We start from the raw sequence: 26,595 nt of genomic DNA, 5'->3' as shown, positions 1-26,595 counted from the left end.
GCCAGAACGGTCCACTCAACCCAAGCTCTGTCCTATAAAAACATGGGCGGCATCGTAGGCACTGTGCATCAGTTCCCGTTTATTCCCCTGGTCCTTTGTTTGGGTCTTTACATAGTCAACTTCCCAAATGCCACCCTATTCCCTACATAGTGCACTACTTTTGACCAGGTCCCTGGTCCTAGTGCACTATGTAGGGAACAAGGTGCCATTTGGGACATATTTATGGTCAACTGTCCAAATGAGGTTCAACAGGTGGGAGATTGAGTGAGTAATGGTGTAGCCTAACCCGGTCTCTTGTGGAGTTTGTGTGAGCATGTAATAGGGCATGTGTGTGTGTGTGTGTGTGTGTGTGTGTGTGTGTGTGTGTCAGACAGCAGAGTAGCAGAAAATACACGAGAAACCTTCGCTTACCCAAAGTATATATTATATGACTCACAAAACTTTGAATGTGAATTTACAATCAATGACATTGGCGACCATCTGGTAATTTAGAAGTCCAAGCTTCAAGGGCATTGCCTCACCCAGGGCATTGCGTCAGCTTCACATGGTAAACATGGTTCATAAATCAAATTAACTCTAGTCCGCATGTCCCCGAACTCAAACAGCGTTGTTGTACCTTCAACAGTGAACTGGACAGTGAGATTGAACCATCTCTAAAGTGTACAATCAAAGTCATTACATCTGGCCAGTGATGTTGACGTCAACAGGTGACTCACTTCAGGATTCTAGAAGGGGATAGAACATAGAGCTACAGCGCATTGGGAAGTATTCAGACCCAATGACTTCACACTTTTTTTTTTACGCTACAGCCTTATTCTAAAATGGATTAAATTGTTTTCCTCAAACTACACACAATACCCCATAATGACAAAGCAAAAACACTGTTTTTTAGAAATGTTTGCAAATGTATAAAAAAAAAAGTAAAAAGTGAAATATCACATTCACATAAGCATTRAGACCCTTTACTCAGTACTTTGTTGAAGCACCTTTAGCAGCGATTATAGCCTTGAGTCTTCCTGGGTATGACGCTACAAGCTTGGCGCACCTATATTTGGGACATTTCTTCCATTCTTCTCTGCAGATCCATTCAAGCTCGGTCAGGTTGGATGGGGAGTGTCTCTGSACAGCTATTTTCAAATCTCTCCACAGATGTTTGATTGGGTTCAAGTCCGGCCTCTGCCTAGGCCACTCAACGACATTCAGAGACTTGTCCCGAAGCCACATCTGCATTTTCTTGGCTGTGTGGTTAGGGTCCTTATCCTGTTGGAAGGTGAACCTTCACCCCAGTGAGGTCCTGAGCAATATGGAGCAGGTTTTCACCAAGGATCTCTCTGTACTTTGCTCCATTCATCTTTTTCTTGATCCAGTCTAGTCTCCCAGTCCCTGCCACTGAAAAACATCCCCACAGCATGGTGCTGCCACATGCTTCACTGTAGGGATGGTGCCAGCTTTCCTTTTTTCCATTTTAGAACAAGGCTGTAACGTAACAAAAATGTGGAAAAAGGGGTCTGAATACTTTCCYAATGCACTSTATACACTCAGTGGCCAGTTTATTAGGTACACCGCCCCATTCARGAAAATGGACACTGAGCGATGTGGCAGTGACTTGCTATATAAAGCAGGCAGACAGGCATCAAGTCACTGTTCAATATAACGTTAGAATGGGCAAAATGAGTAACCTGCGCAACTTTGAGCATGGTATGATCTTCGGTGCCATGCGCGCCAGATCCAGTATCTCAGAAAAGTGTTCGCGCACAACAGTGTCTAGGGTTTACAGGGAACGGTGCGACAAACAAAACAACAMCCAGTCAGCACCAGACCTGTGGGCTGAAACGGCACGTTGGTGAGAGAGGTTGGAGGAGAATGGCAYGAATTGTGCAAGCTAACAGGCGGATTAAATAACAGCACAGATTAAATAACAGCAGATTAAATAAAAGTGCAGTCGTAAAAGGCATCGTAGAACGCACAACTCGTCGATCCTTTTCGCGGATGGGCTATTGTAGCAGACGACCACACTGGGTTCCACTCCTATCAGCTAAAAACAAAAAGTGTCTCCAGTGGGCATGCAATCACCAACACTGGTCAATTGAGTGGAAAAACATTGACTGGTCCGACTAATCCAAGTTCTTGTGGCATCATGCTGATGGCAGTCACGATTTGGCGTAAACAGCATGGGTCCATGGTCCCATCCTGCCTGGTGTCAACAGTACAGGCTGGTGGCAGTGGTGTCCTGGTGTGGGTTATGTATCCTGGCACACGTTAGGGTCTTGATGCGTGTCCATGGTTAAGGGCTTGTAAGTAAGCATTTCACTAAGATCTACACCTGTTGTATACAGCGCATGTGACAAATAACATTATTTGAAAACAATTGAATAGCTTTTTAACGTGATGCCCCGAAGAATTCAGGCTGTTCGGGAGGCAAAGAGGGGTCTGATCTGGTACTAGATGGGTGTACCTACTAAACTGGCCGCTGAGTGTATAATACACAGTGTTCTATTTAATTCCATGGGACAGAAGAAAGGAATTTAAAAAGGAGCAACTMTCAGATGCTTCTTGATACCCCCGGAACTTCTTAAATTCCTTGGATAGAAGAAAGTCTGTGTTCCATAAACTGCAAAACACACCTCAATCTCATGATTCAAATTGTTTTAATAAATCTAACAGCAAAGATTCCACCCAGATCTGTTCAAACAATYACGACAAAGACTTTTKTTTTTTTGCTTTTATATTTTTWWAAACAAACAAAAACAATAACATTAAATAAAATTTACAGCAGACATTATGCAATCATTGTGCACTTTTAACTATTTATTCTGATACGTTCTGCACAGCTGTCAACGAAAAACACAAGCACAATGAGGATGAGAGAGAGGGTTAGAGGGTCAACAGGAGAATGAGGTAAGTTGTGGGGTATATTGGGTTAAGAGGGGTAGGGGAGAAAGAGGTGGTTGGGGTGGGGGACACATGGGTTAAATTGGGGGTAGTAAGGTAGGGGTGAATGGGGTAATTTGGGATAGTGGGGCGGTGGAAAGGGCTAATCATGGGGAGTGGGGTGGGGGAGAATGGGTAAGCCGTAACAGGGTAATGGGAGCACAGGGTACATTTGGACAATGGGGTAGGTTGGGAGAGTAAGGGTAGAGGAGGTAGAGGGGTAGGGTAGGAATGGGTAAGTTGGAGTCGTGAGGTAGGAGAAAAGGGGGCAGAAGGAACAGGTTGAGAGGGTATCATAAAGGGGATCCTAAACTTACCCACTGAAGAAAAAAAAAAAATCGCTGAATATATAGATTTATTCCTTACATCACTTATATAAATATATCGAACCGCAAAAGAACAATACTCTTCTGAGAAAAATAGCGCAATACAGAAACCCACAACAGCAGTATAAGGCAAACAGAAAGCCAGAGGAGAGAGGAGTGAGTGGMGGTATGCAGAGGAAGAGAGCATGAAAGAGTATGCGACAAGTGGCGAGAGGGTAAGAGAGAGCAGTAGAAAAAAAATAGAAAGAGTGACTGTGCATAAATGTGCGCGCCTAAGAGCGGAGCGATGGGAGGGAGAGCGAGGAGGAGGAAAGAGAAAGTAATAGACAGAAAAAGGAGGAAGGCTGGAGGAGAGCAGGGGAGGGATGGACTGAGGTTGAACTGTCCAGTGTGTTCAGGTGTGTGCTACGTGATCCTGTTGCCTGTCTGTACATAAGAATGTGTGTGTGTGTGTGTGTGTGTGTGTGTGTGTGTGTGTGTGTGTGTGTGTGTGATGGCACCCATACATGGCAACAGTGATCCACATGCTCACGTGTCTTATGTGCTCTTCAGGTATCTATAAAATAAAACAATCAAAAACAATTATTTTATCATTTGCAAACCATCCTCTCCCATTTGTGTTCCGTGTTCACCCCATCCCTTTAATGTGTGACGTCTTATCCATCTTTTCTCGTTTGTCCAAAAACTGTCCAGTCCCCTCAGTCCAACTCCTCTACACTCCTCATTTCCAAAAGTATTTTTCTTCATCCCCATCTCTTTTCACTGGGAGCTGGCCCTCTCCAGTACTCTCAGGTCATAGTTCTTTTTGGCGGCCCTCAGTTTGAAGAGGCTGACCCCACTGTTGTTGAGTTTAAAAGAAGCACTCTGTGCAGCCATYGTGGAGGGGAACACAGCCACCACCGTGTAGAGGTGAGCTGGGTCACCGCCGGGGCCGTCGCCCTTCCCCCCTCCAGCCCCAGGACAATGACCAGGGCCGTGATGCACTCCCGGGCCACCATAGCCTCCACGGCCCCCTGCCACCGGGTCRTTGAGCCACTGGATTTTGGCACCACACATGGAAAGCTGGTTGAAGAGCTTCTCAGCCTCTGGACGACTAATGCCCTCCGGGAGATCGGTCACCTCCAGCACCCGACTCACCACTGGAGACAGGGAGGAGGAGGAGAGAGATCAGACACTAATACAACTACTCTATTAATTCAGACCCATTCCAGGCCATTTATTGTAAATAAGAATTTGTTCTTAATTGACCTGCCTGGTAAAATGAAATAAATGAGTTCTTATGGCTGCAGGGGCAGTATTGAGTAGCTTGGATGAAAGGTGGACAGAGGTGCCCATAGTAAACTGCCTGCTCCTCAGTCCCYGTTGCTAATATATGCATATTATTATTCGTAGTGGATAGAAAACACTCRGAAGTTTCTAAAACTGTTTGAATGATGTTTGTGAGTATAGCAGAACTCATATGGCAAAAACCTGAGAAAAAAWTCCAAAGAGGAAGTGGGAATTCTGAGGTTGGTCGATTTTCAACACAGCCCCTATTGAACACACAGTGGGATATGCATGAGTTTGCACTTCCTACGGCTTCCACTAGATGTCAACAGTCTGTAGAACCTTGTCTGATGCCTCTACTGTGAAGTGGGGCCGAAGGAGACAGGAAATAGTCAGGTCTACCATGACCTGGCCATGCTCTGACCATGCGCGTTCACATGAGAGGGAGCTCTGTTCCATCGCATATCTGAAGTCAATGTAATTCTCCGGTTGGAACGTTACTGAAGATTTATATTGAAAACATTCTAAAGATTGATTCAATACATCGTTTGACATGTTTCTACTGACTGTTACGGAACTTTTTGACATTTCGTCAGCTTTTAGTGAACGCGCTTTCTGACTTTGGATTTGTTTACCAAACACGCTAACAAAAATAGCTATTTGGACATAAATGATGGACATTACCGAACAAAACAAARATTTKTTGTGGYAGTSSMYGMKSTGCATTCAGCGAAGATTTAATGCTTTTTATGAGTTTTGTTGACTGCACAATTTGGCAGGTAACTGTATGGCTTCCTTTTGTGGCTGAACGCTGTTCTCAGATGATTGAATATTGTGCTTTTGCCGTAAAGCTTTTTGAAATCTGACACAGTGGTTGCATTAAGAACAAGTGTATCTTTAATTCTATGTAAAACATGTATCTTTCATCAAAGTTTATGATGAGTATTTATGTTATTTGACATGGCTCTCTGCAATTTCTCTGGATATTTTGGAGGCATTTCTGAACATGGCACCAATGTAAACTGAGGTTTTTGGATATAAATATGAGCTTTATCGAACAAAACATATGTATTGTGTAACATGAAGTCCTATGAGTGTCATCTGATGAAGATCATCAAAGGTTAGTGATTCATTTTATCTCTATTTCTGCTTTTAGTGACTCCTGTCTTTGGCTGGAAAAATGACTGTTTTTCTGTGATTTTGCGGTGACCTAACATAATCGTTTGTGGTGCTTTCGCTGTAAAGACTATTTGAAATTGGACACTTTGGTGGTATTAACAACAAGATTACCTTTAAAATGGTATAAAATACATACATGTATGTTTGAGGAATTTTAATTATGAGATTTCTGTTTGAATTTGGCGCCCTGCACTTTCACTGGCTGTTGTCATATCATTCTGTTAATGGGATGGCAGCCATAAGAAGTTTTAATACAAAAATCAAGTATTTTTGTTCTGGATGCCCGTGTGTGTGTGTGCAGGACTTAAGTCAAGTGTATTGAATCGTAGAGGCACAAACCTTGAGTCGAAAGTACAAAATATACTGCAGATATACCACATAGACGTCTGTCTCTGTTGTCTTACCTACGTCAGTGGTGCCCAGGTCTGTAGACTGAGACTTCAGTGTCTGCCTCTTCCCTCTTGCACCATGCTTCATTCCTACTTGGCTCTGCAACACACCAACAGCTAAAGTGTCAACAAGGTTGCAGGCCAGTAGATATACAGGAATGGAGTGGAGGGATGGATGGATGGAGGGGAAGCGGCAGTGCGCTTCAAGGAAGGTGAGAACGGAGGGATGGAGAGGAGTAGTACCTGATGTGAGCTGTAGTTTGCCTGGCTGTGCATGAGAGGGGGACATAGGCTATACTGGAGAGGCTGGCCCAAAAGAGAGTAGCGCCCATCACCTGCACACACACAACACAAACATAAATATGATAAAAAAATTAAAAAAATTGACTAATGTCGGTTCAATTATTTGAATTKCATTTAGTTGTTGTTCTTCTTCTGTGAGCGAGAGGTAAATGTAGTAGGGAGTTGCAGTTTCAAACAGGCCAATATTCCACATGGTTAATTACAAAAACAAAATGCGATAAACTATGACCTTATTAACCCATTGCGCGCCTACAGTACTTGTCCGGTCTGTGACAAGAATGCGCGAGAAAATACATGATCTAAGTGATTGATAGTTTTGTATTCAGCAGTCAGTCAAAAGTAAACCTGATTTACTTTGAAGAACTACTAAAATAGTGATTTTGTCACACGGCATAAGTAGCAGCTCTATAGGTATTAAAATACCTGGAATGAAATAAAGTCTATCAAATAAAACAAACGTAATATACACACATGAAATATTGTATTAAAGTAAATAAATTATGGTTCTTAAGTGATAAGCAGTAATGGGCAGTCGTAACCATCATGTGACTTTAATTAATTGTTTTATTCTGTGTTACAGCATTCTACCCACATAATACATAGTGCATTTAATGTTTTAAAAGAAAAATTGCACCGTAATCGACCTCAAAAAGCACTAATTGCTCTGCACTAGTGAGAGGGGTATGTCTGTGTGTGTGTCTGGGTCAGTGCCAGCCATAAGGGTAAAGTGAGTAATGCAAAGTCAGGTTCTCGGGGCCTATTGGTGGCTGGCCAGAGACGAAATGGAAAGGTCATTAACAGGTCAGTGTGGAAGTGGGTGAAAGATAAAGGACCAGGGTTTTATCTTAACCGAAGCGTTATATTGTACAGCTCCGGCTGCAGCAGAAGCAAACTCCTTCATCACCGGCTCTTTGGTCTGCGCGATTGGCTGGGGGACAACGCATGTCCGCAGGTGGCACAGTCGTGGGGAAACTTGAACGCTCTCATATCTCTTCCGTGGGGAAACTCATTTAAACTTGTTTAAATCTGTCTGAAGGCTTTCATACAGTTGAAGTCAGACGTTTACATACACTTAGGTTGGAGTCATTAAAACTCGTTGTTCAACAACTCCACAAATTTCTTGTTAACTTCTCTAGGATAGGGGGCAGCATTTTCACYTTTGGATGAAAAGCATACCTAAATTCAACTGCCAGCTACTCATCCCAGAAGATAAGATATGCATATTGTTAGTAGATTTGGATAGAAAACACTCTGAAGTTTCTAAAACTGTTTGAATCATGTCTGTGAGTATAACAGAACTTATTTAGCGAAACCGAGGACAAACCATTCAGATCTTTTTTCTTTTTTTTTGAGGTCACTCTCTTTTCAATGGATTTTCATTGGGAATACAGATTTCTAATTMACCTTCTTGCAGTTCCTACTGCTTCCACTGGATGTCAACAGTCTTTAGAAATTAGTTGAGGGTTTTTCCTTTGTGTAATGAAGAAGTACGGCCATTTTGAATCAGTGTCACTTGTTGTGTACTGTTAGATAGAGGCGCGTGACCAGAAAGCATGCTTGTTTTAATCCTGTATTGAACACAGGTCATCCCGTCTTCAATTTTATCGATTATTTACGTTAAAAAATACCTAAAGTTSTATTACAAAAGTAGTTTGAAATGTTTTGGCAAAGTTTACAGGTACCTTTTGAGATATTTTGTCGTCACGTTTGAGCAAGTTGGAACCTGTGTTTTTCTGTATCAAACGCGCCAAATAAATGGACATTTTGGATATATATCGACGGAATTAATCGAACAAAAAGGACCATTTGGGATGTTTATGGGACATATTGGAGTGCCAACAGAAGAAGCTCGTCAAAGGTAAGGCATGAATTATATCTTTATTTCTGCGTTTTGTGTCGCGCCTGGAGGGTTGAAATATGATGGTCTGTTTTTGTTTGCCTCGTTGCTATCCTCAGATAGCTTTCGCCGTAAAGCTTTTTTGAAATCTGCCATATTGGTTGGATTCACAACAAGTGTAACTTTAATTTGGTATATTGAATGTGTGATTTCATGAAAGTTWAATTTTTATAGTAATTTATTTGAATTTGGCGCTCTGCATTTTCACTGGATGTTGGCCAGTTGGGACGCTAGCGTCCCACATATCCCAGAGAGGTTTTAATGTTTTGTACACTCAGTGTACAGTATATTCGGAAAGTATTCAGATCCCTTGATGTTTTACACTTTGTTACGTTACAGCCTTATTCTAAAACATGATTAAATCGTTTCTCTCAATCTACACACAATACACACCTATAACGACAAAGCAAAAACAGGTTTAGATTTTTTTTCAAATTGATAAATAAATGTAAAAAGTACTTTGTTGAAGCACCTTTTGCAGCAATTACAGCCTCAAGTCTTATTGGGTATGACACTACAAGCTTGGCACATCTGTATTTGGGGAGTTTCTCCCATTCGTCTCTGCAGATCCTGTCAAGCTCTGTCAGGTTGGATGGGGAGCGTCGCTGCACAGCTATTTTCAGGTCTCTCCAGAGATGTTCGATCGTGTTCAAGTCCGGACTCTAGCTAGGCCACTCAAGGACATTCAGAAACTTGTTCCGAAGCCACTCCTGCYTTGTCTTGGCTGTGTGCTTAAGATCGGTGTCCTGTTGGAAGGTGAACCTTCACCCCAGTCTGAGGTCCTGAGCACTATGAAGCAGGTGTTCAAGGATCTCTCTGTACTTTGATTCATTCATTTTTCCCTCGATCCTGACTAGTCTCCCAGTCCCTGAAAAWATATCCCCACACCATGATGCTGCCACCACCATGCTTCACCGTAGAGATGGTGACATGTTTCCTCCAGACGTGACGCTTGGTTTTCAAGCCGAAGAGTTCAATCTGGGTTTCATCAGACCAGATAATCTTGGTTCTCATGGTCTGAAAGTCCTTTAGGTGCCTTTTGGCAAACTCCAAGCGGGCTGTCATGTGCCTTTTACTGAGGAGTGGCTTCCGTCTGGCTACCATAAAGGCTTTATTGGTGGAGTGCTGCAGAGATGGTTGTCCTTCAGGAAGGTTATCCCATCTCCACAGCGGAACTCTGGAGCTCTGTCAGAGTGACGATCAGGTTCTTGGTCACSTCCRTGACCAAGGCCCTTTTCCCTGATTGCTCAGTTTGGCCGGGCAGCCAGCTCTAGGAACAGTCCCAAACTTCTTCCAGTTAAGAATTATCGAGGCCACTGTGTTCTTGGAGACCTTCAATGCTGCAGAACTGTTTTGGTACCCTTCTCTAGGTCCGTGCCTTGACACAATCCTGTCTCTGAGCTCTATAGACAATTCCTTCAACCTCATGGCTTGGTTWTTGCTCTGACATGCACTGTCAACAGTGGGACCTTATATAGACAGGTGTGTGCCTTTCCAAATCATGTCCAATCAATTGAATTAACCACAGGTGGACTCCAAATTGTAGAAACATCTCAAGGATGATCAATGGGAACAGGACGCACCTGAGCTCAATTTTGAGTCTCATAGCAAAGGTTCTGAATACTTAAATAATAACTTAAATAAGTGATTTCAATGTATTTTTTAATAAATGTGCAACAATTGATAAAAACCAGTTTTTGCTGTCATTATGGGGTATTGTGTGTAGATTGATAAGGGGGGGGGGGGAATTGTCAATTGTAGAATAAGGCATAAAATGTGGAAAACTTTCCGAATGCATTGTATATACATTTATATATATTTTTTATATTTGACCTTTATTGAACTAAGCAAGTCAGTTAAGAACAAATTCTTATTTTCAATGACGGCCTAGGAACAGTGGGTTAACTGCCTGTTCAGGGGCAGAACGACAGATTTGTACCTTGTCAGCTCGGGGATTTGAACTTGCAACCTTTCGGTTACTCGTCCAACGCTCTACCCACTAGGCTACCCTGCCGCCCCAAATACATATGTGTGTGCACAAGCGTGACTGTGTGTGACTGCATGTCTGTGTGTGTGTGTGCCCGTGTGTTGTTACCTTGCGCAGGCCCTGGTCCGGGCCTGGGGAACTGTGACAGTAGGGGCAGGGGGCCGAGGCCAGGACAGACGCTGCTCACGCTGCCTGAGGGGGAGAGAGTGGGGGACTGGGTAGGGGAGGCCAGGGGACTGCTCATCTGAGTACTGGCCTGGAAAGGAAAGGGAGGGGGAGGGGGGGGGGGGGTCAGAACTCAGCAAGGATCCTTTACATGAATGCTATACAGTATGTGTATGCTGTATTGCATGTATGTGAGTGAGTGAATGTGAGTGAGAGAGGTATGAGTATAGTGGTATAGTGTACCTGTTGTGTGTTGTCAGGTTTGTAGAGTTCTCCGGGCTTGCTGGGCCTCTGCTCTAGGCTGTAGTATTTGCAGGGGTTCCACTGTACCAGAGGAGGGTTCTGGGTAGGCTGCGGCCCGTTGGGGACGCTAAGCTGCATGACCATCACCCCGGGGCCTGGGGGTGGCACTCCTGTAGCACACAGACAAAGTTGAATGAAGTTACACAGTACAGCAGTGTTCTTCAATCCAGGCAAGGTCACATTTAGTATGACACGATGTTGTGAAGTGTCCGGAAAAATATATATAGTGGAGAACAGACTTTCCATAAAGTTAAGAATGATGTTAGCTCTCTTCGTGGCATGTCTATTTGCAATGGACCATGTACAGTATGTCGCAACCGCCTAAACGCAACGCTGGTCTAGAGTCTAGGCTTATATGTCAAGGCCAGTACTAACACAGCTGGTTGACGTAATCAACAAAGTCCAAAAAACATCTCTTTGTGAACCAGATGAACAGTCACCTGAATATTGCTGCTGCATCTGCTGAGGGTTGCAAGGGGATGGCGACTGGCTCATCTGGTACTGCTCTGAGTTGGGCTGCAGGTACCCCACTGATGGGCTGGGAGAGACACACACACACACAGCGACACACACACACACTGTGTAAGCACTTGGCAGCCCTCCACATGCACAGACGGTAGGCATATCACGCCGACAAGCTGCGGTCTGCTAGGCTTCAATTACAATGCAAATATTTTGTTTAGCAAGCGTGTAGAAGGAATGTGAAAGCAGGAAGTGTGTGTGTGTGTGTGTGTGTGTGTGTGTGTGTGTGAGAGAGAGAGAGAGAGAGAGTCACAGAAAATACAGATTCAAGTGTTCAAGAGGTTGCTTATTGATTCCAGTCTTGTGAGTTTCTATCCTATTCAATAGTTTAATGACCTCAGGGTGTCAAACACTTAAGCGTGCATTCAAGCGGTTGACGTGTCAGCAGGAGAACGTGTTACAGATAGACGCACTGGCAGAACACGTCTTGTTAACAGACAGTGTCAAACAACTTCATTCATACCTGGATGGATTCAGACCATTACTCTGCTTCGGGAGTTCAGACAAATTCTATGTAATGCTTTTGTTTTTTTAAGCGTACTTTATTACAATTTTTGTTACTTCTACAAGTGAGCTGTAACTAATACTTATTAAGAACAAGTTATCTGGGGTTCTAGCTCAAAATGTCTGCTGTGGCGTCACCCAGGTGTGTGTGACATGTTGGGAGTAGTGGAGTTTTCCCCCTATACAATATCAAGCACTTATATAATATATCACATTTTACGCATCTACCTTGTGCTGTTCTGTTGTGTGGGGGTGATGACGCTGTAGTATATGGGCATTCCTTGGCCTGGCATGGGTCCCTGTACCCCCTGGACAGTCTGGAGAGACTGGCTGACTGGCACCATGACTTGCTGCTGGTACTGCTGCTGTACCSCCTGCTGAGACTCATTGGCCACCGGCACCTGATGGGAGATGTAGAAGGTGACATACTGTAGATATCGCTTAGCCAGAACYGGGCGTAAACTAATGACACTGTGGAATACTTGACTCGGGAAAGGTTAGTGGGGTTCATTTATGTTCTGGGGTTTGTCTTTGAACTAAATAATGCATTCAGAAATATTCATAATCGGAGAGAGAAGTTGTCTGGCTCCTCTTTAGATCCACGTCTTACATAGACAAGAGGGTTGTAGTTATTTTACCACGTTTCATTGAAATGTACAGCTGTCTATCGTCGACATAGCAGTAAAAAAATTTACACTAGGAATAGCATCACAGAGGTGGCATATTCAATCAAAACAAAGCCTTGGAAGGTACTCTGAAAACGTTCATGTACACTTGGCGTGATTTAAGAATGCACATCATCGTGCACGGAATTCAAGTCAATCCAATACACCTATATGTACCCCCCCAAAGAACAATTCAGACAGGCATTTTGCCTTTCTTAATTGCCCCTGAGGGAATAAATCAAGTTGAATTGAGGGCCTACTGTACCTGATATGAGGGCATTTGTGGGTACTGGACCATCATCCCGGTCATCTGTCCTTGTATGCCCTGCCTCTGGGAAGTGATGAGGGTCTGGTTCTGGGGCTGCTGGGGTACTCCTATCATCCCCTGGTACTGGGGCTGCTGGCTGGGCATCATGGTCTGGAGACCTGCTGGAGACAACATGCAGTGGGTTAATACAGGTGTGTGTGTATTCTGGGAATGCTGCACTACCTATTACCCCTGTACCTACTGGTGACGACCATATCACGTCATGGTTATGTTAACACAGGCTATCTAGAAAGAAAGGAATGGACACCTAAATCAAAGGAAGACCCGAGTCTGGAGCTTAAAACGTTGCCAAGGACAGTATAGCAGGGGGTAGGCTTGTTGCAGCCTTAATGCTCAGGGTCCTACGAGTATAATCATGGTAACTTTCGGGAACTCATTGCACCAGTACTGTCCTCCCCAATTACACAATGTGGTAGCTAAAATAGCCATTTAATCCTGGTAACCATTATTTAGCTGACCTTGATCCTTGTGTAAAGAGTTATCAAAAAGTCCTACAGTTGCACCATTCAGAGCATCCTGACTGGCTGCATCACCGCTTGGCATGGCAACTGCTTGGCATCCGACCGCAAGGCGCTACAGAGGGTAGTGCGTAATGCCCAGTACATCACTGGGGCCGAGCTCCCTGCCATCCAGGACCTCTATACCAGGCGGTGTCAGAGGAAGGCCCTAAAAATGGCCAAAGACTCCAGCCACCCAAGTCATAGACTGTTCTCTCTGCTACCACAAGGCAAGCTGTACCGTAGCGCCATGTTTGGGACCAAAAGTCTCCTGAACAGCTTCTACCCCCCCAAGCGTAAGACCGCTGAACAGTTAATCAAATGGCTACCTGGACTATTTGCATTGACCCGGTTTCTTTTGCACTGGCTCTATGCACACTCACTGGACTCTACCTACAAACTCATACACACACACACTTCACCCTGCTGCTAATCTGTTTATTATCTATCCTGACTGCCTAGTCACGTTTACCCCTGCCTACAGTACCAGGCAAAGGTTTGGGCACACCTACTCATTCAAGGGTTTCTTTATTTTTACTATTTTCTACATTGTAGAATAATAGTGAAGACATCAAAACTATGAAACATATGGTATCATGTAGTAACCTAAAAAAAAAAAGTGTTAAATCAAAATATATTTTATATTTGAGATTCTTCAAAGTATCCATCCTTTGCCTTGATGACAGCTTTGCATGCGGTTGGCATTCTCTCAACCAGCTTCACGCGGTAGTCACCTGGAATAAATTTCAATTAATAGGTGTGCCTTGTTAAAGATAATTTGTGGAATTTATTTTTCTTAATGCGTTTGAGCCAAATCAGTTGTGTTGTGACAAAGTAGGGGTGGTATACAGAAGATAGCCCTATTTGGTAYAAGACCAAGTCCATATTATGGCAAGAACAGCTCAAATAAGCTAAGAGAAACGATCCGGAACACTTCCAAGAACTTTGAAAGTTTCTTCAAGTGCAGTCACAAAAACCATCAAGCGCAATGATGAAACTGGATCTCATGACGACCACCACAGGAATGGCAGAGGWTAAGTTCATTCGKGTTACCAGCCTCAGAAATTGCAGCCCAAATAAATGCTTCACAGAGTTCAAGCAACAGACATCTCAACATCAACTGTTCAGAGGAGACTGRGTGAATCAGGCCTTCATGGTCAAATTGCTGCAAAGAAACCACTACTAAAGGGTCACCAATAAGAAGACACTTGCTTGGGCCAAGAAACACGAGCAATGGACATTAGACAGGTGGAAATCTGTCCTTTGGTCTGATTTGAGATTTTTGATTCCAACCGCTGTGTCTTTGTGAGACGCAGAGTAGGAGAATGGATGATCTCCACATGCGTAGTTCCCACCGTGAAGCATGGAGGAGGTGGTGTGTGATGGTGTGGAGGTGCTTTGCTGGTGACACTGTCAGTGATTTATTTTGAATTCAAGGTACAGTTAACCAGCATGGCTACAACAGCATTCTGCAGCGATATGCCATCCTATCTGGTTTGCGCTTAGTGGAATTATCATTAGTTGTTCAACAGGACAATGACCCAACACACCTCCAGGCTGTGTAAGTGTTATGTGCCCAAGAAGGAGAGTGATGGAGTACTGCATCAGATGACCTGGCCTCCACAATCACCCGACCTCAACCCAATTAAAACGGCGCCGGAGAAGGCGGCTGACGTTTTACGTGTCCCCAACCGATTGTTTTWAAAAAACMTATTGTGTACATAATGTTGCCGCTACAGTCTCTTATGACCGAAAATAACATCTGGACATCAGGACTGCGATTACTCACCACGGACTGGCAGAATCTTTATTTTTCCTTTAACGAGTCTGACGAGCCCGACGTGAATGATATACTGCTTTCTCAGGAACAGGCCCAGATCCCCGTGATTAGCATGAAGAGGCGGCGGAGAAAAAAGGGGCCAGAGGGCGGGCTGTRTTCTGAGAATTTATAGGCGATCAAATAAACCCCCACTTCCTTCCATTCTGCTAGCAAACATGCAATTTTTGGAGAATAAAATCGATGACCTACGCAGAAGTTTAAACTACCAWCGGGACATTAAAAACTGTAACATCTTATGCTTCACAGAGTCGTGGCTGAACAACGACACTATCATCATACAGCTGGCTGGTTATACGCTGTACCGGCAGGATAGAACAGCGGTGTCTYGTAAGACAAGGTGCGGCGGACTATGTATTTTTGTAAATAACAGCTGGTGCACAATATCTAAGGAAGTCTCGAATTATTGCTCACATGAGCTAGAGTATCTCATGATAAGCTGTAGACCCCAATATCTACCTAGAGAGTTTCCATCTGTATTTTTCATAGTTGTCTACATACCACCACAGACTGATGCTGGCACTAAGACAGCATCGAATAAGATGTATTCCACCATAGACAAACAATAAGACGCTCACCCAGAGGCGGCACGCCTGGTAGCCGGGGACTTTAATGCAGGGTGACTAAAATCAGGTTTAGCAAATTTCTATCAGCATTTTAAGTGTGCATCCGGGGGGGGGGACTGGACCACCTTTACTCCACACACAGAGATGCATACAAAGCTCTCCCTCGCCCTTCATTTGGCAAATCTGACCATAATTCTATTCTCCTGATTTCTGCTTGCAAGCAAAAATTAAAGCAGGATGCACCAGTGGCTCGATCAATAAAAAAAGTGGTCAGATGAAGCAGACGCTAAGCTACAGGACTGTTTTGCTAGCAGAGCCTAGAATATGTTCCAGGATTCCGCRGATGGCACTGAGGAGTACACATCATCAGTCACTGGCTTCATCAATAAGCGCGTCGATGACGTCATCCCCACAATGACCCTACATACCCCAACCAGAAGCCATGGATTACAGACAACAGCCGCACTAAGCTAAAGGCTAGAGCTTCCGCTTTCAACGAGCCGGACTCTAACCKAGAAGCTTAGAAGAAATCCCACTATGCCCTCTGACGAACCATCAAACAGGCAAAGCATCAATACAGGACAAAGATCAAATCGTACTACATCAGCTCTGACGCTCGTCGGYTGTGGCAGGGTTTGCAAACCATTACAGACTACAAAGGGAAGCACAGCCGAGAGCTGCCCAGTGACACGAGCCTAGCAGACGAGCTAACTGCTTCTATGCTCGCTTCGAGGCAAATAACACTGAAACATGCATGAGAGCACCAGCTGTTCCAGAAGACTGATCACGCTCTCCGCAGCCGATGTGAGTAAGACCTTTAGACAGGTCAACATTCACAAGGCCGCAGGGCCAGACGGATTACCAGGACGTGTACTAAGAGCATCCGCTGACCAACTGGCAAGTGTCTTCATTTGCACCTCTCCCTGTCCGAGTCTGTAATACCAACATGTTTTAAGCAGGCCACCATASTGTCTGTGCCCAAGAACACTAAGCTAACCTGCCTAAATGACTACCGACCCGTAGCACTCACATCTGTAGCCATGAAGTGCTTTGAAAGGCTGGTCATGGCTCACATCAACACCATTATCCCTGAAACCCTAGACCCACTCCAATTTGCATACCACCCCAACAAATCCARAGAAGACGCACTCCACACGGCCCTTTCCCCACCTGGACAAAAGGAACACCTATGTGAGAATGCTATTCATTGAATAAAGCTTRGCGTTCAACARCATAGTGCCTTCAAAGCTCATCAATAAGCTAAGGACCCTGGGACTAAACACCTCKTTATGCAACTGGATCCTGGACATCCTGACAGGGCCACCCCCAGGTGCTAAAGGTAGGTAAGAACACATCCGCCACGTGTGATCCTCAACACAGGGGCCCCTCAGGGGTGCGTGCTCAGTCCCCTCCTGTAGTCCCTGTTCGCTCATGACTGCACGGCCAGGCACGACTCCAACACCATCATTAAGTTTGCCAATGACACAATAGTGGTAGGCCTGATCACCGACAACGACGAGACAGCCTATAGGGAGGAGGTGGGAGACCTGGCCATGTGGTTCTCACCGACAGGGCTGCAGCAGAGCAGGTTGAGAGCTTCAAGTTCCTTGGTGTCCACATCACCAACAAACTAACATGGTTCAAACACACAAAGACAGTCGTGAAGAGGGCACGACAAAACCTCTATACCAGGCGGTGTCAGAGGAAGGCCCTATAATTTTTCAAAGACTCCAGCCACCCTAGTCATAGACTGTTCTCTCTGCTACCGCATGGCAAGTGGTACCGGAGCGCCAAGTCTAGGTCCAAGAGGCTTCTCAACAGCTTCTACCCCGAAGCCATAAGACTCCTGAACATCTAATCAAATGGCTACCCAGACTATTTGCACCCCCCCCCTTTTACACTGCTGCTACTCTCAGTTGGTATCATATATGCATAGCCACTTTAATAACTCTACCTACATGTACATATTACCTCAACTAACCGGTGCCCCCGCACTTTGACTTAGTACCGGTACTCRTTGTATATAGGCTAGTTATTGTTTTTAATGGTTTTTTTGTTACCATTTCCTATTTTTTATACATTTTGTCTTTCTTTTTAACTGCATTTTTGAGAAAGGGCCCGTAAGTAAGCATTTCACTGTAAAGTCAACACCTGTTGTATTTGGCGCATGTGTCAAATAACATTTGATTTGAAARATTTTACATATCTGAACCTTATTGGTGGTGTTTCTGTTGATCGTGTTGACTGGGTAGCCGAACGGACTCCCGTATACAGTGTTGTCAAATCAGGTAGAGGCAGCGATTCGGTCATCAACGCCTTGARGACGGTTTTAATGCCTAAAACGCAACACACTGTTAATTTTAAAAAGAACAGTGTACAGGAGTCCTGGCTTTCCCCAGTCCTGCTTACTTTTCACCCACACTACTGGACCTAAGCAAGATTCTCACGCAACTGTGCCTCTTCATTTTAATATGAAGTGTAGAAACGTAGTTGGCGTTTGGCCCCCCCAAAAATCAGAATTTGATTCTAATGATCCTGTTTAAAAATCGGGTAATTAGTTCTCAAAAACAGCRGTATTCAGTACCCTCATGCAAGTAGATGAATCTAAATTGGTGTGTGAGAACAAGGACGGATGTAATTTAAACTGCACGGCACTTTAAAGACAGTCAGATAGGTAGATGAGAGGGATGGGCATGGTACTGACCTGACTGCTGTGTGGGCTGGGGCATCGGCTGGGAYTGCTGGGTATGGGCAGGGTAGGACACCTGGTGAGTCATGGGTCCAGGCCGGTACTGCTGCCCCGTGCTGGGGTACTGCCCAGGTGGGTAATACGACACATGAATCTGCGGAGGGGTTCGGTAGAGGGAGGGAGGGAGAAACACACCGTTCAGTAAAAAAAATAAACTTTCCAACCAAGGTGAATGAATAGAGAAGCAAACTAGAAATCAACTATTGCACATCCAACAAACTATACCAGGCGGTGCAGGGTGTTTGCTTTCCACCGTACGAGCTTGACTCCGTCGGAGTTAGCTCCCTAATTGTTGAGTTCTGCGAGAGAGACAGATCTGTAAGCCATGCTGCCTTATAGCTTTAGTGGCTGTCATGAAGGGCACACTACAGGAACTACTAGTGCACTACTGGTGCTCTGGAGAAATCTCACTCTGCCCATGGTATTCTCCTTACTGTGAAAGCACTGCCACTTCCTCCACGAAGGCAAGCAAGAAGACATGCTAAGCAGGCTATTTGCCAAATTCCTACTTGGGCATTGTAGAACCCAGATGTTAGGGTCAAGACTGTGATGTTGTCCTCCAGAATGAATAAATGAATCTATTTATGGCATTCCAAACGGCCTCGTTTACTTGACTTGGCTGCTGAGGAGCAGTGTGACGAGAAGTAGAGGGAAGACCGAGAGAGAGAGGATTAGCGCGGAGACCGGTAGAGTAGAGACGGTAGTCCGGTAGTCGGGAACACGTATGAGAGATGAGGGAGAGGGTAGCGGGAGACGCAGCGTGGAGGCAGGGAGACGCAGCGGTGGAGAGGGAGACGCAGCCGCAGCGGTGGAGGCAGGGAGACGCGCAGCGTGAGGCAGGAGACGCACGGTGGAGCAGGGAGACGCACGGTGGAGGCAGGGAGACGCAGACGGTGGAGGCAGGGAGACGCAGACGGTGGAGGCAGGGAGACGCACGGTGGAGGCAGGGAGACGCACGGTGGAGGCAGGGAGACGCAAGGGTGGAGCAGGGAGACGCAGCGGTGGAGGCAGAGGAGACGCAGCGTGGAGGCAGGGAGACGCAACGGTGGAGGCAGGGAGACGCAACGCGTGGAGGCAGGAGACGCAACGTGGGAGCAGGGAGACATTTAGCGAGGTTGTAGATGGTAGAGAAAAGAGAGCACAGAGAGCGCAGACTTCACAGCCAGTCACACAGCACTGAGTGGGAGAGAGACAGTGTCACACCGTCGCCGTGTGTGAATCCAGCTGCGATTTCACAGGAATCACACCATTGACACTTTCTTACATTTGATGGTAAAGTTGTCGAACAAAAAGTATTCGACTCTCTCTAGCTTCTCAAGCTGTGTGTGTACTTTTGGTSAACTTATATTCCAACTTCAGCTCTGTATTCATTATATTTGGGCTTTACAAACATCTGATTGCATCAACAACAAAAAACAATATAATACCTGTTGCGGGGGAGGTGGCTGCATGTATCCCTGTGGCGGTGGAGGGGGCTGCATGACGGTCTGGGAGGGAGGTGGTGGAAGAGGAGGGGGGTGGGGGTGTCCAGTGTTAGGCTGGTAGCCAGACGGAGGGGCCAGGGGCTGGCTTGTGGTGGCCATGATGTAGCCAGTCTGGGGTGGGGGGTGTTGGGTGAGGACAGTGGGCCCCTGGGTCTGGTACATGGTGGGGGGCTCTGGGGCCTCGCTGGAACCCTGTCTACTCAGAGTCATCTGGCTGAACTGGGGAGCCAGTTCCTCACCCTGAGAGAGAGAAACGAGGGGTTAGAGTTGCTGGTGGGTTGAAAACCGTAAACATACTGGGTAAAGTTCACAAAGGATATCAAGGATCTGGAAGGATTCTGTATGGAGGAATGGTCTAAGATCCCTCCCAACATGTTCTCCAATCTCATAAAATGTTTTAGAAAATTACCTTTATCCTCGCGAGGTGAGGTATTGAAAAGAGGGGCGTCAATTGACCCCTAGCTTTTAGAGAATTGTTTTTATTACTTTCTCTTGAGTAGAAGTATAAAATAATATAATAATACAATAAAATTGTGCGCATAGAATAAAGCTCAGTATCAATAATTTTGGACCCCACTGTATAACAGTATATACACTCACCGGCCAGTTTATTATGTACACCCATCTAGTACTGGTTCGAACCCCCCTTTGCCTCCAGAACAGCCTGAATTATCCGGGGCATTCTACAAGGTGTCGGAAACGTTCCACAGGGATGTTAGTTCATGCATCACACAGTTGCTGCAGATTGGACAACGGTACGTTCATGCTGTGAACAGCCAGMTCTCCATCTCATGCCAAAATGCGCTTTTGGGTTGAGGCTCTAGCGAATGTGCAGGCCACTAAAGTAAACTGAACTCGCTGTCATGTTCCAAGCAAATGTTATTCCACTCCTCAATTGTCCAATGTCGGTCGAGTAAACCATTCCAACGTTTCTGCAACTACCTCCCCCTAACAAAAACGGCATTCCGAGACGCCGTTCTGCACCCCACGGTTGTACCACATCGTTATTTGTCTGTTTGTGGCGCGCCTGTTAGCTTGCACGATTCTTGCCATTCTCCTTCGACCTCTCTCATCAACGAGCTGTGTTCGACAACAGCACAGCCGCTGACTGGATGTTTTTTCGTTTGTCGCACCAATCTCAGTAAACCCTAAACACTGTCTTGCGTGAAAATCCCAGGAAGGAGGACGTTTCTGAGATGCTGGATCCGGCGTGCCTGGCGCCAACAATCATACCACGCTCAAAGTCTCTTAGGTCACTCGTTTTGRCCATTCTAATGCCTCGATGCATTCTGCCTGCTTTATGTGACAAGCCATGTGACTCATCCATTTGTGTGAATGGGGTGCTGTACCTYATAAACTGGACGGTAAGTGTATAATGGCTACAGTACACTCCACTGCTACTGAGCCTTCCATACCTTTCTCACTATCAGTCACACAAACAAATCACTATTAGTCATTAGACGAATGACATGGCAACATGATAATTCCRCATTTACACCAACGGCCTTACAAACGGCCTGTGTTCATGGCGTATCTGTTAGTGCATGTGGTGAGACAGGCTGGTAGTAGTACCAGGTACTGCTGGGGAGGAGAGACAGGCAGCAGAACCTGGGAACAGGAGGATGAGGAGTAGGACACAGGCTGAGCTGGCTGCAGAGACCCCACCGGCGAACAGAGGGAGAGATGGAGGGAGAGGGAGGGAGAAGGAGAGGAGGAGATGCAGACAGAGTTCAGGTAAGGACATAGAGGGCAGTTATTGGGCAAAAGAAGAGGAAAAAAATGCAAGAATATACTAATTTCCAGTTACATTTTCATACAAAAATGTAAATTAAGTTCATACCATGAGCTTCTTCCTCACCTGAGCCATAATATGGTTGTGATTATGGTTGTGGTTGCCCAAGGGGTGTTGCTGTGGGGTGGGCAGCAGAGCGGTCTGGGGAGGCTGGGTCTGGATCTGTTGGGAGGGGCAGGGCAGCAGGCTGCGACCCCCAGGGCAGGGGCCTGCCTGGGGTGCCGGGGGCTGAGGACACCCATCTGGACTCACCAGGGGCAGACCTGCAGGAGATAAAACCGCACCATCTGTTCCTCTACATTTCCGCACTCTCTTCAGCATTTCTTTCCTCTACAATTTGTGAGCTTTCGTTACTCCCCAGACTGGCTCCTCTGGTCAGTATGGAGATGTGCGTGTGTGTGTACGCGGCGTAAAATACGCACCAGTGCGTGAGCCCCTGCAGGAACCCTGTGAGCTCTTGTTGCTGCCCAGACTATCTCCTCTGGTCAGAATGGAGATGCCAGAGAAGCTGGATGCCTTTGTGACCGGGGGCCGCAGGGTCCTATTGGAGCTGTCTGAGTCTGTACTGCTCCAGGGCCTCGGCTCCAGGCACTTCATTTCACTGTCCGTACTGCTCTGGCGGCTGCTGGAAGCACGGCTGGAGCTCTCACGGTTACCCCTAGAAAGGGGAGAGAGGAGAGCGGGAAGTGAAGGGGGAAGAGAAAGAGTGGAAGGGGCAGCGTAGAGAAGGACAGAGGGAGAAAGGGGAAGATGAGGGAGAGAGATGGAGGGGGTAAGGTAGATGAGGGAGAGGAACAGAGGTGGCGAGAAAGAGGGCAGGAGAGAGAAACGGGGTACAGAGGCACAGGGTGATCAGCAACAGGTGAAGAGCATGCACGTTGACAGGGGGTGAGAACGCTACAACCCCACCGCCACCACGGGGCACTCTKCGTTCACAACGTTGACATCAGTAAACCGCATTCGCAGCATTCAACAAACCAAAATGCAAACGCGATAAAGACGTCGACCGGCTGGTGAAACCAACATTCAGGCAACAAACCACACAGTTACCACCACACACTGTAGTGCACCCTCCCCCAACCAGCACACACACACACAACAAAAACCAACACAGAGAACCACATGCAGGTGACCGATGCTTTATCCAATCGACACCAAGGGGAAAGAACAAAGGAGGAGAAAAAGACATAAGGACAGCAGAATGAGGGTGTGAGACAAGGTCCATAACTCACACCTGACACACCACTACAAATACAATAAGGCCAATGGACAAAACACACCCACGCATAGACACACACACACACATACATATATATATACATAAAATAAACCACTGTGACCACAACTTGTTCTTACTATGGTGTTGTATATAGAAACCAGGCCCCCCCAGGTGCGGTCTGAAGCGTGAAGTCACAAGCTCTGCTGGTCGTAGCAACCTAGCGACGCCTATTTMAATTAAATAGCGATCCATTGTGACGACTACATTGGTCGTCACAAAGTTCCACGTACTGACACAGACTAATCGCGGGCCYGCAAGCTACGAGGAGGCTCAKGCCCTCATGCCATAGACGTCAAGGATCTCTCTCAGACCAGGATGAAAACTACTACATCGACAACGATCCTTTGCTAGTTTTGGCCTCCTTCACCCGTTCGGCGTGATCCTTAGTGCTTTTTCTGGTGCCATTCAGCCCCACTCATCAATARGGCGCGCTTCAAATTCTCTTCATGCGCCGTCGTGAGTTTCCCCATAGGAATATGTCAGCGCTATCACCATCTACCGGGTCTTAATGTCTAMGATAGAAACACAGTGTCTCGTTGCAATATTCACATAGTGCTGTCACCCTGGGCGAGGGCTGCTGCCAAGATTATCAATCACACCTGGCATTATTGGAATGCATCCAGCGACGACCAGGACGCTATCAACTTGTCATAACCTACTGTACTACCCCRGACATCGGCTCACTGTCGCTATGTTCACGTCCTACGGCTGACTTTCTCTTCTATCTTAATCAAATATGGATTTTATTGCATCTCAATCAAATTTGACAAATGCAAATTCGGGACAGTAACGGGATGACAGTGTTTGAGTATTCAGACAACAAATGCTTGGATTTCTGACTAACAAAAGAAAATTCAATTCAACTGAAATACAGTGGGGTGCGATGACTGCACATACTGTGGTACCCTATTGGAGGGGAATATCCACAGAACAATAACKAGCTATACCACCGCAAGACATCACAGGCAGGCAAAACGGCCTAGTCTGCTAAACTCGTCTGTGCCAGATATTCTGAGAAATGACTGAGGTATCCTAAAGCGGATTTGAGCTGRGTCTCTGCCATCATTTCCTATCACCTAAAACAGGCTTCTGGACATCGGAACAGCCATTCCCAACCTTGATTTGGGATGAAAATGTCTACTTCAACGAGTCTGCAGCTCTGGATGTTCCGCTTACTCCGGACCAGGGCTYTTACGGTGACCGTYTTACCGCCACACCGGCGGTCACGAGTCATGAAGGAAGTCAAATTCCACATGACGTTTAGTCACAGTAATTAGCCTTCTCCAAGCTCTGAAATTGCTGATGGTCATTAGTAAACTTGCTAACTGCCTGGTACTCAGCACTCTATTGTCCCTCTAATCACTCTGACGTCAAMGCAAATGACGAGTCACAGAGACTACATTTTCTTCATATCGTGTTTCTTTAGACCCGTCTAAAATAAATCATGAWTTTATTGTGAAGGTATAGGCTATATTAAACGGATTTATTAGACTTTTTAAAATGTAGATGTTACAAAACGTTTGCATCAGTGGCTTGTAGGTTACGTGTGGAAGCCATTAGATGCTAAATGTGTATGTTAATTAACGGTCCATTACCGTGAGACCGGCAGTAATTTGCTTGACAATTACCGGCTGACAAAATAGACCGCCGCCGTTGCCCTCTGRTCAATTGGCAAGCATGCAGTCACTGGAGAAAAAAACGGGATGAGCTCCATTCGAGACTATCCTATCAACGGGACAAGAAAYACAAATATTCTGTTTTTCAGAGTCGTGGCTGAACGAGGACATGGATAATTTACATTGAGCAAAAATATAAACGCAACATGTAAAGTGTTGGGCTGAAATAAAAGATCCCAGAAACGATRCATATGCACAAAAAGCGTATCTCTCAAATTTGGTGCACAAATTTGTTAACATCCCCGTTTCTCCTTTGCCAAGATAATCCATCCACCTGACAGATGTGGCATATCAAGAAGCTGATTAAACAGCGGGATCATTACACAGGTGCACCTTGTGCTGGGGACAATAAAAGGCCATTAAAACGTGCAGTTGTGTCACAATGCCACAGGAGCGTGCAATTGGCATGCTGACTGCAGGAATGTCCACCATAGCTGTTGCCAGATAATTGAATGTTAATTTATCAATTTGTCCGTACGCCCAACCGGTATCTATATCTGTGACCAACAGATGCATACCTGTATTCCTAGTAATGTGAAATGCATAGATTAGGGCATWATTTATTTATTTCAAATGACTGATTCCCTCATATGAACTGTACCTCAGTAAAATCAATGAATGTTCCGTTTATATTTTTGTTCAGTATACTTTCTATATTTTCTATGCATCAAGACCAGATGGCAGACTCGGGTAAGACGAAGGGAGGGGTGTGCCCCTTTGTTAACAACAGCAGTGCACGATCTCTAATGTTAAGGAAGACTGAAGTTTTATTTTTTATTTTTTTTTATTTTTTTAATACCTCACTATAAGCTGCAGACCATACTATTTACCAAGAGAGTTAATATATATTTAGTATACTGTAGCTGTTCATTTACCACCACAAATGAATGCTGGCACTAAGACCGCACTCAACGAGCTGTATAGGSCCATAGGCAAACAAGAAKATTTCACATCCAAAGTCGGTGATTTTAATGCAGGGAAACCGACATTTGATCAGCATGTCACCTGTGCAACTAGAGGCGACAAAACCGTACATCACCCTAACTCCGCACACAGCAACGCATACAAGGCCCTCCCTCACCCTCCCTTTGGGAAATCAGACCATAACAACACTGAGAAAAKCAAACATTAGGAACACCTGCTGTTCGCGGCAGTCAAGTCATTCCGCCAAAAGTCATTTACAATCTAGTCCGGTTGTGGCCACAACTAGACCTCGTTTTAAGAAATAAATCGCATTTGTACAGTACATTGTTTAAAGCACACTTTTGTGTCTCAGTCACAAACGACAGCTCCAAATAAGRCCGCTATGGTGAACGAGAGGCTTGTAGAATCACGAGTATTTCAGAGTTTTTAGCTCGTCTTTCGCCGGTAGGGGTCCTGCGAGCTCTGGGCATTACTGAATCAAATTAACAGAGTCATTKTTTTTGACTGAACGACATGAGTCAGTAAAAAGAGTCAAACGTTCCTTTCACTAATGTCTATGGAACTAATTACAACCTACCTCAAATCCCTTTCTCAACATTACTGAGCTAAGTCGGCTAAAGACGTTTCAGTATGATTGTTTCACTGCTGCAGATCACAACCAACACAGAGAGATCGCTCCTTGGGATACCGCAGACAGTAGTAGTAGTAGTAGAGACAACTGCTGTACAAGTAGTAGAGCAAAGATGAAAGGGTAACAAAACCAAACCAGATTAACAACCACCAAATCAACAAAGAAATAGGGGGATGCAATGCAGTAGTASAGTACTATAAAAGATGTAGTAGTGATGATGACGGGTAGATAATAAGTAGTACCCACTCCCAGAAAAACCAACCACAAAGCAGCCATGCAACGGACCTCACAGTGCCAACCCCACGCCAAGCAAGAACACCTGGTGGCTGCATCCAAAATGGCACCCTATGCCCTTTATTGTCCACTACTTTTTGACCAGAGCCCATAGGTCTCTG

At 45.5% G+C, this 26,595-nt stretch overlaps 1 protein-coding gene across 9 annotated transcripts in view; it reads right to left on the bottom strand.

Annotated features, from left to right (window-relative positions):
• Window positions 1–2,681: 2,681 nt before the first annotated feature.
• The window catches only part of LOC111969681 (R3H domain-containing protein 2), a 75,593-nt gene continuing 51,679 nt past the window's right edge, over window positions 2,682–26,595 (bottom strand). For 7 of the 9 annotated variants that reach the window (XM_023995853.3, XM_023995850.3, XM_023995851.3 and 4 more), the window contains 13 exons: window positions 22,113–22,348; window positions 21,757–21,953; window positions 21,471–21,548; window positions 19,842–20,138; window positions 18,370–18,508; window positions 12,703–12,866; window positions 12,001–12,173; window positions 11,187–11,284; window positions 10,687–10,856; window positions 10,387–10,534; window positions 6,335–6,426; window positions 6,107–6,191; window positions 2,682–4,396 (listed from right to left, as the gene is read on the bottom strand). In XM_023995853.3, coding sequence (XP_023851621.1) covers window positions 4,017–4,396; window positions 6,107–6,191; window positions 6,335–6,426; window positions 10,387–10,534; window positions 10,687–10,856; window positions 11,187–11,284; window positions 12,001–12,173; window positions 12,703–12,866; window positions 18,370–18,508; window positions 19,842–20,138; window positions 21,471–21,548; window positions 21,757–21,953; window positions 22,113–22,348 — 2,257 coding nt within the window. In that variant the 3' untranslated portion in view covers window positions 2,682–4,016. The remainder of the gene's footprint in view (window positions 4,397–6,106; window positions 6,192–6,334; window positions 6,427–10,386; window positions 10,535–10,686; window positions 10,857–11,186; window positions 11,285–12,000; window positions 12,174–12,702; window positions 12,867–18,369; window positions 18,509–19,841; window positions 20,139–21,470; window positions 21,549–21,756; window positions 21,954–22,112; window positions 22,349–26,595) is intronic. The other 2 variants (XM_023995855.3, XM_023995859.3) reach the window with 2 other exon arrangements.

The sequence above is a fragment of the Salvelinus sp. IW2-2015 genome, linkage group LG11, assembly GCF_002910315.2.
Source record: "Salvelinus sp. IW2-2015 linkage group LG11, ASM291031v2, whole genome shotgun sequence".
NCBI lineage: Eukaryota > Metazoa > Chordata > Actinopteri > Salmoniformes > Salmonidae > Salvelinus > Salvelinus sp. IW2-2015.
Note: the sequence above shows the minus strand (reverse complement) of the source record. Positions and strands in the feature narration are given on the sequence as shown.